This window comes from Mytilus californianus, unplaced genomic scaffold (genome assembly GCF_021869535.1).
Source record: "Mytilus californianus isolate M0D057914Y unplaced genomic scaffold, xbMytCali1.0.p SCAF_4, whole genome shotgun sequence".
In the NCBI taxonomy this organism is placed as follows: Eukaryota; Metazoa; Mollusca; class Bivalvia; order Mytilida; family Mytilidae; genus Mytilus; species Mytilus californianus.
This window is the reverse complement of record NW_026262690.1, coordinates 26,384,904-26,404,304: the sequence shown is the minus strand read 5'-3', so window position 1 is coordinate 26,404,304 and position 19,401 is coordinate 26,384,904. Positions and strand designations below refer to the sequence as shown.

Here is a 19,401-nt window from a genome sequence, read left to right as displayed (position 1 = left end):
CATGGTGCTAATTAATTCAAAGTCACCGGACCATGTCCTGGAAATAGTCGTCAAACTGATATGTACTGATAGTAATGGGACTTTACAGAAAATATTATTGATCTATCACAAGTAGTTCCTATCAAACTGATTTAAGCAGAAAACTTTACAATTGTTGACACCGTTTAACGTCTGCCACAGCGTGAAAAGCAACAAAGCAACACCTATGTCTCACTTTCCAAAACAAAACTGTGACTTTTGTCACAGGCGAGACAAAAACAATATTAAACTTCATACATTTGATATAAATTTGATGTTCTGACAAACTGTTACATTGCAAGTGCATCATACAAAATGTTGAACATAAGTTTACTAAAATCAGCGGGACTCTTAATTAATGCATGCTATCAGAACTTTTTTTTTAAAAGGCACATTTTCCTAATAATTGGATGTTGACTTGACAATGGTAAAACACTGACCAGAGACAGATAAGTAAAATCCGTGAATGTTTACAAAGCACAATTTAGCTTAAATACATCTTTCCACTTTATTTGAAATGAACGCAAGATAAAGGTATCAATGATTTTTTTTGCATTTTTGAAGAATTCTGATGCATAATCATCTCACACCTTTGCACATGTGCACACATGTATTAGTTCAAAGAAAGAGGTTCTGTTAATTTATCACTTAAAACTTTTTTAATACCTTTTTAAATTTAACATAGAATCATATTTTAATGTATATTTCTGATAGGCTAAATCATTTTTACTTAATTTATTAGATGCAAACAGGTCTTATCAGTCAATGCATCATACCCCCAGTACCATTAATTGAAAGTCTCAGCATGAGCAATGTACAATACCCCAAGTACTGAGAATGCAATATTGAATCCGATAGCCCAAGATAAAAATAATGAGGAAGGGATTTTCCACTTGCTATTTTTGTAATGCCAAGAATTTTTATTTAATTATCAATCGGGAATACTGGATGACAACTTTTGATTGCCAGAGGTGTTAATGTTCTAGTCCCGGCGACGGTCTAGTGGATTTTTAACCCCTAAGAACTGTGAGACCATTCATAATGGCAGTGCAATAATGTTAGCATACTTACCTAAAAACAGGTGAAGCCAGTGGTGATGACATTGGTATTGGCACTGGGGATAATGCTGGTGTCTGTAAAAGGACATTTTAAACTCATTCATTTTAAAATGTATAATAAAAAACAAAAATACAAATGTGAGATTTATATAACAAAGGATAAGTATAGGCAAATGTTTTGTTAAATTAAATTTATAGTACATGCCAGCTTTATTTACAGCTTGTAAAAATATTAAAAATTGGTAGCCCATGATTTTACAGGTTACAGATTTTCTTCAAATTTGTTTGGTTTTTGGTCAGTCAGTCATATGAAACATTCCAGTTCATCTGACCCTAATGTCTGACAGTCCTTTTATGAATTTCGGAGGCCTGAACAACCTGACCATAAGCGTTTTGCTGGTGAGAGTTCTTCCAAAGTACCATATTCAAATAGCTACTTGAATAAAAAAAAGAAAAATTATCTATAATTTTTCGGCCTTTTGACCAGGTATGTCTATAATTCAGCATTGCTAAAATTAAAAGAGGCCTGGAATAAAGCAGTTTATAAAAATCATTTCTCTAATTCTCTGGCAATTTAACCCTTTCTGGACCCACTGTATAAAAATCAAAGTGCTTGTGAGCACTGAAACGGAAAAGATTGCTTTCATTTTGCAATTTTGTGAATTTAAAATAAAACTAAGATAGGCAAATTATAAATCTTCCTTTGTTCTTGACTGTAAAATTTGTAGTTGAGTCTATTTTTATCACAAATTCATACACCATGAATTACATAAGTAGTTTCTAATAAAGAAAAGTTTTCTTGACAAGTATGGTAATTCAAATACACATCATATTGTAACTTGAATATCTAAGTATAACATATCATTAATAAATTGCATGAATTTGACCGAATAAGATCTAAAAAATGATCACTTCACTGCACTATTTTGTTTGAGCTATCAAATGTAGTGATAAATCTTGGACGATTTAGATATCAAATCAGTACCATAGGGTTTTAATTGCATTTCATGCAATCTTTACCCAATAATAAATGGAGAATGTGTCCATGGGACACAGATGATGCCCCCACTTGAATATAACGTTATATAGATATATATCTAGATAACAGTCTAAGTGATGATAAATTCGAACTTGATCTTGTTTTAAGGTAATTTAAAGCATTGTGTATAAGTTTCATAACATTTGGTTAAGGCAAACTAAAGTTAGAGAACGGAAACCGATTGTGAAAGGCACTCGAAGGGGATTTTCAAATTATCAAAAATGAAAATTTATTTGATAATCATTAGAGAAAGAGATTCTTACATAGTTACTCGTAGATTATTGGATTTATCCAATCTCGATAGTTAAATCCTCAATTTATCTATCTCGATTGGATAAATCTGATAATCCACTGGTGCAAATGTAAGAATCTATATGTAGTAATTGCTGTGCCTATGGATATTTTCATGGCATTCTACTGCCTATCCCAATCTACATATTTCTTATCAGAAAATAAGAGCTGTATAACATAAAAAGCTCAAAATCTGTTTTTTCATCCAGTTGTGTGAACGCTGTGTTGGTTATTTACGACTTTTTATCTATCATTAATGATAGCAAACATTAAATACATCATTTTTTTTTTCTGCATTTTTTGGGAAAGTTTGGCCATATTATATCCCCTTCATCCCTTGCATTTTTCCAAATTAATAAAAAAATCTTTCAAGAAAAGAGCTGATACACACACTATCCCATATATGTTTATAAATAAAACAGATGCAATGGTTCATTATAATCTCCTTAAGAATAAAAGAATCAATTGCACAAACAAATAAAAGAAGAATGTGTCCGATGACATGAATGCCACCTCTCAAATAGGACGGACGGACAGAAAGACGGAAGGTCAAGGGTAACACTTAATGCCCCTGTCTCCTACGGTGGGGGCATAAAAATATGTAGGCGTTTTAAAATGTTTGTTTTACTACATACTATAAACATTGTTTTACTTACATTTACTTTCGATGCTTGGAACTGTAAGATAAAGGATTTCATGTTTTGCATGAAGACTTTGTTGTAGAAACCAATGATTGAGTCGTACTCACATCCTTCTATTAAAGCATTCTTATAAACCTGTAAAAAAACTGGTCTATGTCAACTTATTTTGAATTTTATATTTCATTCAAATGTTTTGAAAAAGGGCAAAAAATACTGGGAATATATTAAGAAAAATTTGTAGGATGCAAACCTTATTCTAGTAGCATGTAATTTAAAAACGTTCAGGTTGTATTGCTTTCTCTGCAATAATCAATGTATCTATCTAAGTGAACTTATACATCTCCAAGTTTCCTGGTGTCCTAACTTGATCTTTCAATTCAATGTTCACCATTTCTAAGATTTTACTGGACCTGACATCTGTATACCACACTTGTTTTGTTAGTTTACATGTAGGTTTAATCAATCATGACAAATCTATTATAACCCATACTACATATCTGATCATTTCCAGCTTCTAAATAGTCCTTACTAGATACAAATCCCAACAAATTTCATGACATTAACTGAAAAAATGTTTCTATAGAACAATATGCCTTACTTTATTGGTATTTTTAGAACTAAAATACTAACTTTGAGTTCAGCATGAGGTAATTCTCTGTACATCTGGACAATAAATTTAAATTTGATTTCTCTGTCTACTACTTTACATATACCATACACAGAACACAAAAGAATCTGAAATAAACATCATTTTCTTACGTTTCCTTTAATCTACACACACAAAAGAATCTGAAATAAACATCATTTTCTTACGTTTCCTTTAATCTACACACTATAACTAATAAATGTATAAACATGTTTATATATATGAGCAAAAGTAAGTAAAAAATATCTTAAAAAATAACAGATTGACAGTCGCTTATTTATACTAATAAAATATCAAAGCCTGATGGACATCGAGCATCAACATTGCCCATATAATTGCAATATCATATCATTTCGCAATAATGATCATTCATTAAATAATCTGTCAAAACAGTTTTTTCCCCAATGAACAGAATGCTATCTCATATAACATATCAATTTACATGCTATTCAACACAAAAAGGCTGATCGTCACCATCTTATTTTGTACAATTAGCCAAAAACAGATGATACAGCCATCTTAACATTTAAATCAATAAATCAATAAACTTACACTAACAAAAAACAAGATGCATACAGTCAATACAGGTTTATATAAATACCTGGTCTAAATGTCGGTTTTTCAACAGCAATGGTTTCCTTGATATACAATACTCTAAACAAGTCCATATTTTGTGTTGCTGAAATATATGACTGAGTTTTAGATAATTAAATCCATGGAAAATAACATTCAATGTATTAAAATCTATAACTGTGGTTATAGATCAGAACAGCTTTCTTTTAGCTTTCATAATACATTTTATATTACAATTTAAGTATAGGAAGCATATTTTTTTCACTTTAAATTTAAAATAAAGTTCAGCATAAGATTGTAAAATTTTGTATTAGACAATATTTCAATTCAAACAACACTGCTACACCTCCATGAAATATCCTCAATAACTGATTATACATTGTAAGAGTCTCTATAGTAGAACTGAAGAACAATCCCTGAACACATTACTTGTCATCCAAGAAGCTTTTGTAATTATCCCCCTATTAAACATAGCTAATTATTGCCATTTACATGGAATCCTTATATTTTTGATAAGTTAGCATAATACTAAATATTTATGAGAAGTTGCACTGTTTGGAGAGAATTCCAGTTGTAAGGATGAATACAAGAAGACTCAAGAGTGACATTATGGTGCAACAGACCAAAAATGATATGCAAGTCGAAATATTCCCAGAAAAAACAAGTGAAACTGCGAGCTACTGCTCACTGATGATACCCCGTCCAAATACTTTACGGTAAACAGGAAGTTGTTGAGTGATGAATCTGAAAATGCATCACGCGGTATAGCCGACTAATATAAACCCTGTAACCAAATTTCAGAAATCCTTGTAATGTAGTTCCTGAGAAAGATGTGACGAAAAAATATTCATGGGACGGACGGACGGCCTGACGGACGGACAGAGGCAAACATAATGGTGGCACATTACGTAATAAAACTAGATGTGTCAGAACGACATGAATGGCCCCGCTTGCAAAAAAAGCCTGAAGCCATTTTTAGGAACTGAAATTTAAGAATGAAAGTCTGTACAACTGTTATTTTCACTTTTTTTTTTCGAAGTCTAAAGGTCGTAATTTCGGCACAAATCAGTGGAGCGGAACCAGAGGTAAACTAAATCTATAACTTGTAATAGTAGACTCACATACTAAAATTCAGCTCAATATGTGGAGGCATTAAGATAAAAATTTGTATAACTGATATTTTTCACAAAATGTTCCAATTCCAAAGCCCCTTGTTTCTGCAAAAATCAGCGGAGCAGATCCATGCGTAAATTCGATCTATATCTCATCATAATAGACTCACATACTAAAAATCAGCTCTATATTTGAAAAAAAGTCTGTTTAACTGTTTGTTGCGGAATGATGAATAAGGGTAAAACTGAATGGCCCCGACACATTTTTTGCATGGCATAAAAATCGCACCCTCCCACCCTACAGTAAGTATGACCATTTTGGCATATGGTTTCCATCTATCATTTAAAAGGTATAATTTCGATATTATAGGCCAAAGATAGTTTTACATGTTCAAAAACTCATTCAAAAGAGGCGGTAAAGTATGGTTAACTACACATGATGGCAAACAATCACCTAGGAAAGCTTTTCAACAAAAGGTTTCAAGAGGAGTACCTTTCAGACGCAGATTTAGAGGAGAGCCCCCCCCTTATGGAGCTTCATATATGATAAAATGCATAGACTTTTGACAAGTATCACTCTAAATGTTGGCTTGCCTGAGGGAGATATGAAGAATGTTCACCCAAGAAAAGCATATTTCCCAAGGTCATTGGCCGAGGAAAATAAAACTTTTCGAGAGTGAACAAATCTTCACGTCTCCCTAAGCCAAGAGAAAGAAATATTTTTCATATAACCTACCTGATCTTTGGGGATTTGTAAACTGGTACACAGCTGCTGTAATCTGTGGTAACCTAATCTACAAACTGAAAGTAGGTAAGCAGATTTAAAATACATCTGTTTAGCCATATTAAATCAATTCTTAATGCACAATTTGTGTATGGGAGGTTTTTCCTGTTCATACAAAAAAATCTGCTAAACATATAAATTGGATTAATACAAAGTTCAGGTTTTTTTTCTAATTGTGTCTTAAATGCCCACGTGGTCTCATTGTTTGGTGCTTTCCTGGGGTTTGGAGGTTGCGGGCCAGTCTTCAGCTATGATGCTTCTCAACTAAGCACACAGTATTTAGTCATAGCAAAAACTGGATGGATCATTCAAAATGAGTAGTTAGACATTTACCATGTGAGCTTCCATGTCAGAACAGTAGAAAGCAGGATATATTCATAAAACTGTTCTAAAAATAGATGTAGGAATCTTATTCACTTCTGGAAATGACGAAGTCACATTTTAATACTGAAGGGACTTTCCACTTGAAACTTTAGTCTGTGAACTGTCATATATAAGTCATGATGACCGAAATCTTACATTTCATGTTTCATAATGCACCTGCACATAAAATTATATTGCTGTCAAACAGAAACTAAGTCTTGGATGTTTAGCACTCATGTATATGGGTGCCGAGGTTACCCTATTAGTTCTTCTAAACTCAAAATATCCAAATGAAATTTTAGTTTCTGCTTGGATTATTCTACATTTGCATGTTAATAATCAAAGAAATGCAGCATTAATTGTGTATTGAAGTAAGACTATTTTTTTAAGAGTTACCTACCTTTGTTTATAAATAAATTCAAGGACTGAGATTTCTTTGGCATAGACTTCTCTGGACTGTTATCTCCAAATTTTCTAGGTGACTGCAATGATTTCCTAGGTGACGGCAGTGGTTTTCTTGGTGATGGTGGACATGGCGATACACCTCTACGATTAGGAGTTCTCATGGGGGATAAATACCTGTTAATATATAATACTCTATGCACAAACATTTTAGTCTTCAGCAACAACCTTTATAATAAACTGTTGTCTCCCACAAAATTCATGTTTTGGAAGACCCTAACACAAAACAGCATATTTCCTTTAAATTAGACGAAAGCATAAAAAATATATGTACAAAAACTAGAGGCTCTAAAGAATCTGTGTGGCTCACCTTGGTCTATGTGCATATTAAACAAAGGACACAGATGGATTCATGACAAAATTGTGTTTTGGTGATGGTGATGTGTTTGTAGATCTTACTATTCTGAACATTCTTGCTGCTTACAATTATCTCTATCTATAATGAACTTGGCCCAGTAGTAAAAATTGACAAAAATTTACAAAATTTATGAAAATTGTAAAAAATTGACTATAAACGGCAATAACTCCTTAAGGGGTCAATTGACAATTTTGGTTATGTTGACTTATTTGTAGATCTTACTTTGCTGTACATTATTGCTGTTCACAGTTTATCTCTATCTATAATTAAAGAACCTTAGTGAGCGCGCTCACAAACCCCACGTCACCACATTGTCATTGGAGAAATAAAATATGTGTAAGAAAAAAAAATTGTATAAGAAAAAAAAAATGAATCATAATTTCCTGTCAATATGCACATCTACATAGTATGTCCTTATTATCTACACAGTTTCATGAAATTCTGTTGTGTGGTTTCAGAGGAGTTGCAATGACAAACTGTTGCAGTAGTACATTGAAGCAAATAAGTTCAAAGGGGCGTAACTCCTAGAAAAAAAATTGAACCGTAATTTCCTGTCGATATGCATATCTACATAGTATGTCCTTATTATCTAAAAAGGTTTCATGAAATTCTGTTGTGTGGTATCAGAGGAGTTGCGATGACAAACTGTTGCAGTAGTACATTGAAGCAAATAAGTTCAAAGGGGCGTAACTCCTAGAAAAAAAATTGAACCGTAATTTCCTGTCGATATGCACATCTACATAGTATGTCCTTATTATCTAAACAGGTTTCATGAAATTCTGTTGTGTGGTATCAGAGGAGTTGCGATGACAAACTGTTGCAGTAGTACATTGAAGCAAATAAGTTCAAAGAGGCGTAACTCGTAGAAAAAAAATTGAACCGTAATTTCCTGTCAATATGCACAACTACATAGTATGTCCTTATTATCTAAAAAGGTTTCGTGAAATTCTGTTGTGTGGTTTGAGAGGAGTTGCGATGACAAGAAACAGGACTGACGGACTGACGGACTGACAGACGGACGGACGGGTCAAAAACATTATACCCTCCGCAACTCGTTGCGTGGGGTATAATAATATTCAAGATAATAACCAAAAGCTGCAAAATTTTCTTAAAATTACCAATTCAGGGGCAGCAACCCAACAACATGTTACCTGATTGGTCTGAAAATTTCAGGGCAGATAGATCTTGACCTAATGAAAAATGTTATCCTCGTCAGATTTGCTCTAAATGCTTTGGTTTCAGAGATATGAGCCAAAAACTGCATTTTACCCCTATGTTCTATTTTTAGCCATGGCGGCCATATTGGTTGGTTGGCCGGGTCACCTGACAAAGTTATTAAACAAGATACCCCAATGATGACTGTGGCCAAGTTTGTTTAAATTTGGCCATGTAGTTTCAGAGGAGAAGATTTTTGTAAAAGTTAACGGACGACGGACGCCAAGTGATGAGAAAAGCTCACTTGGTCCTTTGGGCCAGGTGAGCTAATAAAAGGTAATTCAATCAAGGACACTTTTCTGATGTTTCTTAGTTATGATTTATTTTTATCATTATAAAGTAATATTTGATAGTGTTAGTGAATATCTTACAATTCTGCTGAAGAAGTTGTTTCTACTGGTATTGGAGATGGAGAACACATGGGCATTGTAGTAACTTCTGTACTCTCTAACAGACTAAATAGTGGTGAATCCTAAAATAGTATATATCATTAAATAAAATAATAGTGGTAAATCCTAAAATATTTTATATCATCAAATAAATTAATTAATCCTAAAATATTATATATCATCAATTCTATTATGACGGTCTTAAAACGCTTTGAATACACACCCATGGTAAAATATGAATATATTATTATGGCTGTTCCGATCATACTCCCACGACATATGCTTTTTTATGAATGAGCTACACGGCTTGAATTATTTCTTAAATAAACTAGACATCATTGAGATGGGAGCCATCTCTGTGGGCCCCACTGACCTTGAACTTTGACCTAGGAAGTTGTACAAACATTATGACACACCCTCTGGTGTTGGTTAATATACAGGTCAAGTATAAAGCATGAAATTATAACGGTTCTCTAAATAGAGCAGACACAATTTGTTACGGACGGACAGACAGACAGACTGATCACTATAGGGCGACCTGCCACTAGGCGGCGCCCTAATTAATCACTCCTAAAATATTACCTATCATCAAATAAATTAATATTGGTAAAGTAAAATACTTAAGTACTATAAAATAAATTAATATAAAATTATGTAGAACATATCATCTTTTCTATAAATGTATATCTAAATCCCTCATGAAAATGTATAGTGTAAAGAAAAGATGAAAGCTTTTTTTTATAATCATTATTATTCTGTTTTAGAAGATGTTCAAGACCTTTTTCTATATAATCATATTACAACACAGCAATCAGTTTCACTTAACAATAACCAAATCTAATAAATATTGTGTAAGCTACTTGTCATGGTGGACTGTTAGTCCTCAATAGTATGTTAGTCATAGATTCAGCACTGGAGTGTGTTATAAAATGTGTGCACTTTGATATATATTCAATTGCTTTTTTGTTTTTTGGTAATTCTAATAAAACTATTGTTCCATCTTCAAGTCACAATAAAACTTTTTGGTCCTTTTTTGGTTATGTCAGAATGTATTTATACAAATAATGCTTTCTAAACTTTTGGTTCTGAGAATCCCAAACGAATGTTTACCTATAAATCACCACAAACTTGGTTAATTCAGTGTATATAAATAAGAAGATGTGGTATGAGTGCCAATGAGACAACTCTCCATCCAAGTCACAATGTATAGAAAGTTAACATTTATAGGTCCAAGTACGTGTTTATAATTTGATCTACAATGTATAAAACTGGTAAAAACTTACTGGTTTCCATGCTAAGCACTCTAGAATTTTAATTTCTGTGCTTTGTAGATGCTGCAAAGAAAATGACACAAGAACTTATAATGTTTGCAGAGGTTTCTTTTGTAAACATTTTAAATCCAAAGCAAATTTTTCAAATTTTTTATTTGATAACAGTAAAAATTCTTCTTATTTTTGAAAAGATTGCTCCTACATCAATTTCTGTCAAAGAACTATTTATTCTTCAATCAATTAATTTGTTTTATTTAACTATATATTATTTCACATTTCCAATTATAAAGAGCTCAAGCTTATTAATGAATACAGAAACTGAGTCATCTGAACTAATACCTTTATAATATCTGTTGTCAACACAGGTTCTGCTTTGATGAAACTCTCCAAAACCTTGTAGAAATCATAAGGATGTAATTTAAACAGCTCTAAAATCCATGGAAAGGAAAATTTTGAGTCATCAGATCCCATTTTCTTGGTGGAAGGATTCCCTGAAAATGACATTACACATTACATAAAAGTTATTTACACTATTCTGTGTGTAGGAGTAACCTTCTGACAATTCATACTATAAATGAAATAGCTTCCTGAGTATAAACATGAATGCAATGGAATAAGAAAATTTAAACAGACAAAAAAAATTGATTGACAAAGTTGAAACTACTGGGCTCCATTACCTTCAATGTTGTTAAATCTGTCCTTTAGTTCTCTGAAAGCTCCATTATCATGCATTTTCTATAGATCAGCAGGAAACACTAAAATTTGTTGCAGATAATAGGAAATGGTCACCAATGAACACAGAAATATGATTAAACTTACAAGATCTTCCATACGTCATAAGCACTATTTCTATGGAACATGCCAAAAGACTCCGATGAAAATTTTCAATATTTAGTAGCTTGCTGAAGTCTGTTTGTGATAGTCTTTCTTTCTCCTACAAAATGACAATCATTGTATAAATTAAATTTTCTGCTGTATTCTTATTAATAAATTTAATGCACATTTTTAATCGTTAATGCATGTTTAAATATTATCTTTACACAACATTTAGAACTTTTCATCTATTTTAGGTTTTATGATTCTTATTGATTCATTTGATATTTCTACATTAGTTCCTAATAAACTTTAAGAATGTTTATATCATTTCAAGGCCACGTATTGAACACACCATCCATGGTAATTGTCTTCTTTAAGGAAAATGAATTTCAAAACACATAGTAAATACCACAAGCTTGCAGAGAAATCTAGCCAATTTCATATATGAATAATTGCAGTGAACCCACAAATTGTTACCTGACAAACGATCTCGGATATTTCCAGCTGTCAGGTAGTTATTCTAAACTCTATATTAACCTTGAACTTTACTGCTCATCAGACTTAACTTGATAAGAAATACCAAGAAGCTTCAAATTAGGACAACTGAGAAAAGGGTGACAGATGTCAAACACCAGCAGTGACATTTGGTTACCCTGAAACTTGTCAAAATTTACACTATTTGTTTTGTTTCAAGACAAAGATTAGCTTTATTTACACCTTAAACCAAAATAAATTAAACTAAAATATAATTATAATATATTCATACTAATACTTCCAAGTCGATACAGATATGATTGATTCTTATTCCCTCTAAAACCTACATGATATCCATGTATTGTGCCTTCAAACCTCACCCACACCATAATTTACTAGAATAGCCCTTGAAACTTCAAAAACTGTATTAAAGCACATATTCTAAAATTTATATATATTTATATATTTTTTGTTCAATACTTACATAGTTTAACATGGCTTCCATGACTCTATAGTACAACCTTTGTGCTAACATGTATCTCTGTATAGCCACAGGTCTGTGATTATCATTGGTTAAACTAACATACTCTCTAATAAACACATCTTTCATCTTCTCAGTGCGATTAAGTATGGACGAATATGGATTCACTGAACAATTCTACATTAATAACGAGAGAAAATTCATTAATTAAAAGTACATCTTTAAAAAAATTTGATTATTTGTTAATTCAAAACATGCTTGTTTGTACTTTAGTTTGAATCATATAATTCCACCTTATAGGCGTGATGAGCAAATTAACAATACAATTAGTAAATCAAAGCACGAAAGCGCTGTAAAGGCAGTTAATTACAGGTTGTGTGTATTGTAAGTCCAGTTATATCATTATCTTGCATAGTACAGTGTACTTATCAGAGGTGGCTTTCAGTATTTAAGATTTAGAGTTCTCTAATGATATTGAATAAGTTTTATGAATGTCATATTCTGAGCACTATATGAAAGCGATTGTTCTCACTTGTTTATGAACTAGTGCATTATGTCCAGTTTGTACCTTTTTTATCTATGTTTATAGTCAAATTAGTTATCAAATGTACCAGGATTATAATTTAATACGCCAGACGTGTGTTTCGTCTACATAAGACTCATCAGTGACATTCAGATCAAAATAGTAACAAAGCCAAACAAGTACAAAGTTGAAGAGCATTGAGGACCCAAAATTCCAAAAAGTTGTGCCAAATACGGCCAAGGTAATCTATTCCTTGGATAAGAAAATCCTTAGTTTTTTCATTGGCAATCATAACACATCTCCTTATTTATATAACGATCTATATTCAACGACCTCAGGTACAAAAAAAATGTATGTAACTAAACTATGATGGGAAACCTTTGACTTCTTTCTTTATATAAACTTTTGATTTGGTACCATAGAACTATGTAGAGTAAATGTACATTGCAACATGTCAACTCTTTCAACTCCAAGCAAAATTATATTTCCAAGCATAAAGTAATTTATTAATGAAATAAAATGCTCCGCTGGGGCACAGCTTGATACGACTGCAGAGGTCGAACCTTGAACAGTTGGGGCAAGTATGAACACAACATTCAAGCTTGATTCAGCACTGAATTTGGATTGTAATTAAATATTTGACACAGCATAGGTTTCTGACACAGAATGAAAGTGGTCTAAGATACTTAAAAAAATTTAATTTACCTATTCAAACCATATCATTATTATTTGCTTTTATATATAAATCAGAAATAACCAATTTAAAATGGAAAATTTTAAAGAAAACCCCCCCCCCCCAAACTTTTTGAACCCCCTTATGATTCATCACCCCAAAACTCAATCCCAGCCTTCCCTTTGTGGTATGGTACCTTGCAGTACAATTTCAGAGAGATCCATACACTTGAACACATGTTATTGTCTGGAAACTAGAAAAATGCTTGTTTTTTGGCCCCTTTTTGGTCCCAAATTCCTTAACTGTTGGTACCATAACCCCCAAAATCAATCCCCACTTTCCTTTTGTGGTATTGAACCTTATTTTAAAATTTCATTGAGATCCATTCACTTAAACTAAAGTTAGAGTGCCAAAACTAATGTGTCTTCGGACAATGACACCGACGACGACAACGTCATACCAATATACGACCACAAAATTTTTTTTGCGGTCGTATAAAAAGGAGTTCTTAATTAAGAAATAAACTGATTCACTGAGCATAGCTGGATACACCCGCAGAGGTACTACCCTGAACAGCTGGGGCAAAAATGGACACAATATTCAAGCTTGATACAGGTCTGAATTTGGATTGTAATTAAATATTTGACATATTATAGTTTCTGAATAAATGTAGTCAATGAACTTGAAATCGGTTATATGAATTGAATTTATATTCAATTAAAGATTTCTTGCTGTTGTGCAATACACTGTGCTGTTGTGCAATACTTAATAAATCTTTGCCAGACTATAAACAAATAAAGTTCAATTTCTTCTCAATGTCATATTTGAAATTTATGAAAATCAATAGGGAGATTACATCAATAGCTATAAATAATTCACCAAAGTTTCATGTGAACTGCTTAAAGCATTTTTGAGTTGTTGTCCAAAAACTGGAAAATCCCCCCTTTTTTAATGAATAAAACCCCATAACTCAGAAATGTAAAATCTAAAATTTATAAAATTCTAAAGGGAGCTTACGGATTGATAATTTAGTCTTAGATGCAAGATTTTTTTATCAGTTGTTAGTGGCTTTGAACTAGCTGTCAGTAACTGCGAGTACTCTCAGATTTGTACTAAGTGTCTTTTTGTTGTTTGGATGTACAACTACCCTACCACGTCCACTTGTATTTGTATTTATCCATCTGATGAGTTTAGCCTCTTTCAACTGATTTTTATAGTTCTTTCTTATATTGTACTGTTACACCACTGTCCCAGGTTAGGGGGAGGGTTGGGATCCCGCTAACATGTTTAAGCCCGCCACATTCTGTATGTACATGTATGTGCCTGTCCCAAGTCAGGAGCCTATAAAAGTGTAATTCAGTGGTTGTCGTTTGTTTATGTGTTGCATATTTGTTATATTTGTTCATTTTTTTACATAAAATAGGCCGTTAGTTTTCTTGTTTGAATTGTTTTACATTGTCATTTCTGGGCCTTTTATAGCCGACTGTGCGGTATGGGCTTTGCTCATTGTTGAAGGCCGTACTGTGACCTATAGCTGTTAATTTCTGTGTCATTTGGTCTCTTGTGCATGTGTGGAGAGTTGTCTCATTGGCAATCATACCACATCTTCTTTTTTATATTTACATCAACAGATATAAAAAATTCACCAAAGTCAAGGTGAGACAACAAAACTTAGTTATTAGATCTCTGAAATTTTTTACAGGGTACGAGTTTTTCTCATTGTTGGAGATTGTACGGTGACAGTAACACCTGTAACTGCTTAAACCCATTTCTTATGCACTTTAGTTTGATAAACTCACTGAATATCATACCACATCTCCTTATTTTTATATGCATTACAATTTACATGTGCATGTAATTGTAAATATATATATATCAGAACAAAATTCATTGCGTCACTTTTATTTATGCATCCTTTGGCACAATACAAGTTCTAAAATTACACAACATAAAACAACTAAATGTTATTTCAGATGAAAGTTTTGTTTCAGTTCCATTCATAGGATTTATTAGAATTTTGTATGTTTTGCCAAGTCCAATAATTCGCTCTATGTGACATAGAGACATAGTTGACTAAACCACCAGGTGTCGAACATTCAAGAATTTTCAGTGTTTCTGTTTTTATTTGATGAAAAGGCAGTGTTTCTGTTTTTATTTGATGAAAAGGTTGCCTGAGCTCTAGGAGCTTTAGGTTTTATCACGGGATATTCTGTGCTGTCAATAATAATCCAAGTCGTAGGAAACTTTAATTTGAAGTTGGATGGTGAAAAATACCTGACTAAACCACTAAATTGCCAAGTGTTAGCCTCACACCACTGTTTAGACATAAAAACAATCCATGTATACACAATTTTCTTAACACTAAATTCAATCTAGAATCTAGACAGTTCAAAGTTGGTTGTATGATGCCTCAATTTCATCAAAGTCATAAAAAAACTGATTTTCAACTGACACCCTATCAATTTGAAAATATATGTATCTCAAACAATGTGCTGCTGGACCAAGTGTGGTCAAAACAAATAAAAATTTAGTATACAACTCTAAACCGGTATAAAAATGCATGGCTGTGTCACGTGTCTTCATTTCAAAATTCTCTGCTGAAAACATAGGCATTGATGGTGTTTGCGTAATTCCATCTGTGAAGCTCAACATTAGCTCGGCAGTTGGTGGTGGACAGTCATAAATCCTTTCTGCAGTATGAATGACTTCTTCAGGAAAACCAACTTTACAATCAAAACTTTCCTCTAGATTTCTACTACAATATTCATCAAGTTTAGTTCTTTTGTTTTCACAGGAAACTGCCCTGATTTTTCTTTTTGCAGACGATTCAGTCTCTTGCTTGGTCCAGGAAAATAGGCTGGGAATTGCAGTAGACTTAAGTCTCTGTATGGTGGGTTTGTTCCCTGAAAAAGGTTATAAAACATTAGTTTTTTTATAATTAAATGAACTTCCATTAGCAATGTATACTTTGTACTACCTGGCGAAATATTAACTAGATTTATTCATTACAATCTGGATAAAACTATGTTTGCCTGATTCAAAGTATGTTATGTAAATCCAAAGGACAAACAATGAGAGACTTATGCAACAAACGTACATTGTTTGTACCTAAATAACTATAATATAGATGAGAGCATGTCATTGTTTTGTTCCTGTTAACATTGTCATTGATATTTTTCAAGAAAGTCTATGAGGCATAGCTTATGCATTCCTGTCATTACTACATTAGCATAATTACTGCTAAAATAATTCTCAGTATGATATACCTCATGAAGAAATCATTATAATTGTAGCAATCACCAAAAAATCTCAAACAGATCACATTGAATCGTAATCCAAAAAATTATGACGTCTTGAATTACCCACCCCCTTTTATTCTAAAACGATAATTGCGGTTGTAAACAGACTTTGGTTTATTCGCATGGCGATTACATATATAACTATATATTTTACAAAGAAAATAGTGTTTTACCATGAATAGTTTCCTGCACGTAGTCTTTTTCAGTAAAACGTGCCTTGCAAACAACAGCTGATTGAGATGGACTCCACGATATCATCGTGTTCTCGTCCAATCTGCGTATGGGCCATGGCGTTGATCCAACTTTTCCTTCTTTTTAAGTCATTTGGAAATGCATGTCCTCCTCTTAAATGACATCCAGGTACACAACAACAAGTACTTGGCATCGTTAATTAAAAATATAACTGAAATAGTTGCACAGTGTAGAAACCGGAAGTAGAGGAACAGGATCCGCTACCACGGCGCCACCTATTCAGGAACGATAATTTGCTACTTTAATTAATTAAACTGCGAAAATAAAGTTAGACGGGTTCACGTGCATAAACAGAAATGCGCTTTAAATTGTATAATATAATTCATGTTCAGTCGACCTTTGATTATTATATCAACGACTGAAATGATTTATAAACATCTAGATTGCAGATAACACTCGAAATTAACCCGAGCTCTTTCCACACGGAATTCAAATAATTCTAGTTTGTCAATCGGTTGACTGCTTATAATGCAAAATACTAATATATCAAAAGTTTTTAAAACTAACAAAACACAATGATCGTTTCTCTATTTCCCAATGTAAATGAAATGAAACAAAAAACATTTTATATCGCAATAAGAAGAGGAGAGAATTCAACATTTTCGGATCTACTTGGAGTCTAATGACCCCCCACGTAGATAAGTTGGATATCGCGGAAGGAAGGATTAACCCGGCAACTAGAAAGGCATTAAAGCACTGCCTTTAAAAATAAATACAATATAAATTCCTTTGAAAGCATATCAGAATTAAAAAAAATTTGATTCTAAATAGTTGATTGCATAATTGATAATGTTTAATAAAACTTTTAATATCATACAGTATCTACTGCAGAAAAAAGGTCAGCTCTTTGGTGAACTAATGCTTTTGGTTAACAACTGGAAGACTGTATACATATGACATGTTCTGGAGTTTTTACAGGCATATGACATGTGGCATTGTTAGACTAATCGATTAGGATTCAGTCCACTCCACCTACCCAATCTTCAGACAAGAGGCTGTCAGATTGACAGCAAACCAGATTTTCCTGCATGAAAATGATATTTACAAATCTGGACCCCCAAACAGGATCAAGTCGGAAAAAAAAAAAAATTTGTAGGGTTCAGAAATTGAAAGGCCAAAATCAATCTTGACCTATTATTCATAAGTGACATAATATTGGAATTTAAGAGAGCAGGGCCTAATCTAGGATTTTGGAGAGAGAGAAGTGACTTCTCCTTCCTTGAGAGAGTAGGGAGAAGTGAAACTCCATTACCGTTTTGGTTTCGTAGTGTTTTCCTGCTAATCACTAAGGAAACTGTTTTATAGATGCAATAAACTAGAGGCTCTAAAGAGCCTGTATTGCTCACCTTGGTCTATGTGCATATTTAACAAAGGACTCTCTCCAACATTGTAGACGAGAATAGAATTCATTACAAAAATCTATGTTTTGTTGATTTTGTATTGCTGATCATTTAGTCTGTTTAGTTTCTCTCTATCTTCTTTAATTTTTGCTCAAAACACAAAAGAGGGTTAAAAATTAAAGGCAATCACTCCTATAAAGAGTGACAGTCTACTCACAAAATCAGCAAAATTTAATTGTTAGTAGATCTTGACTTGCTGCTCATTTTTGTGATTTAAAGTGTATATTTATCTACGATAATTTTTATCATATAAGGCAAAACGCAAAAAAAAAAAAAAAAAATGGTGAAAATCGTCATTAATGGGCAATAACTCCAATAAGGAGTCGTAGGACGATTTCCTCTATATTGTCTTAGTTGTAGTCCATGACTTGCTGATCATTTTTGCTTATTTAATTTCTATCTATCTATTATAATTTTTAAGATATGAGGCAAAAACGTAACAAATTGGTAAAAAACATCATCAAAGTGCAATAACTGTAATAAGGTGACGACTGACGATTTCGACAATGCAGAATTATTTGTAGAAATTGTCTTGCTGATCATTTTTGTAATATAAAATTTCTCTCTATCTATTATAGTTTTCAAGATAATAGGCAAAAAAGAAAAAAAAGGTAAAATTTGTCATTTAAGGGCAATAACTCATATAAGAAATCGTCTGACAGTTTTGAAGTATATGGACAATTGGTAGAGCTCAACATTATGAACATTTCTGTTCTTGTCGGATTTTCTCTATTCATGACGGTTTTCAAAATAGTAGACAAAACTTGAATTTTATCCCTTTGTTCTATTTTTAGCCATGGCGGCCATGTTGGTTGGCAGGCGGGGTCATTGGACACATTTTTAAAACTAGATACCCTAGTAATGATATGGCCAAGTTTGGTTAAACTTGGCCAAATAGTTTCAGAGGAGAAGATTTTTGTAAAAGATAACAAAACTTTACAAAAATTGTGAAAAATCAACTTTAAAGGGCAATAGCTCCTTAAGGGGTCAATTGACAATTTTGGTCTTATTTGTAGATCTTACTTTGCTGAACATTTTTGCTGTTTACAGTTTATCTCTATCTATTGTAATATTCAAGATAATAACCAAAAAAATTTCCTTAAAATTACCAATTTAGGGGCAGCAACCCAACAAGGGCTTGTCTGATTCGTCTGAAAATTCCAGGGAAGATAGAACTTGACCTGATGAACAATTTTGCTCTAAATGCTTTGGTTTCAGAGATATAAGCCAAAATCTACTTTTTACCCCGATGTTCTATTTTTT

The 19,401-nt window shown here is 32.7% G+C and overlaps 2 protein-coding genes across 2 annotated transcripts in view; both read right to left on the bottom strand.

The window, feature by feature from the left end:
- The window catches only part of LOC127737811 (retinoblastoma-associated protein-like), a 56,320-nt gene that overhangs the window by 17,162 nt on the left and 19,757 nt on the right, over positions 1-19,401 (bottom strand). The window contains exons 13-23 of the mRNA XM_052248745.1: positions 11,995-12,168; positions 11,040-11,154; positions 10,560-10,711; positions 10,233-10,283; positions 8,932-9,032; positions 6,926-7,104; positions 6,115-6,179; positions 4,295-4,372; positions 3,678-3,782; positions 3,063-3,182; positions 1,090-1,151 (exon numbers count right to left, since the gene is read on the bottom strand). Of these exons, the coding sequence (XP_052104705.1) occupies positions 1,090-1,151; positions 3,063-3,182; positions 3,678-3,782; positions 4,295-4,372; positions 6,115-6,179; positions 6,926-7,104; positions 8,932-9,032; positions 10,233-10,283; positions 10,560-10,711; positions 11,040-11,154; positions 11,995-12,168 (1,202 nt within the window). The remainder of the gene's footprint in view (positions 1-1,089; positions 1,152-3,062; positions 3,183-3,677; positions 3,783-4,294; positions 4,373-6,114; positions 6,180-6,925; positions 7,105-8,931; positions 9,033-10,232; positions 10,284-10,559; positions 10,712-11,039; positions 11,155-11,994; positions 12,169-19,401) is intronic.
- LOC127737814 (uncharacterized) lies at positions 15,074-16,935 on the bottom strand. The gene is made up of 2 exons (XM_052248751.1): positions 16,660-16,935; positions 15,074-16,090 (listed from the first exon to the last, which is right to left on the bottom strand). Exons 1-2 carry the CDS (start codon positions 16,742-16,744, stop codon positions 15,576-15,578), a joined length of 600 nt encoding a protein of 199 aa, XP_052104711.1. The 5' UTR covers positions 16,745-16,935; the 3' UTR covers positions 15,074-15,575.

What these genes read in the sequence shown, in the direction of transcription:
- LOC127737814 (XM_052248751.1), bottom strand. Translation starts at nt 16,744, where the DNA reads ATGATATCGTGGAGTCCATCTCAATCAGCTGTTGTTTGCAAGGCACGT. An exon ending in CGTGCAGGAAACTATTCATG is followed by an intron (nt 16,091 to 16,659) that starts GTAAAACACTAT and finishes AACCTTTTTCAG; the next exon opens with GGAACAAACCCACCATACAG.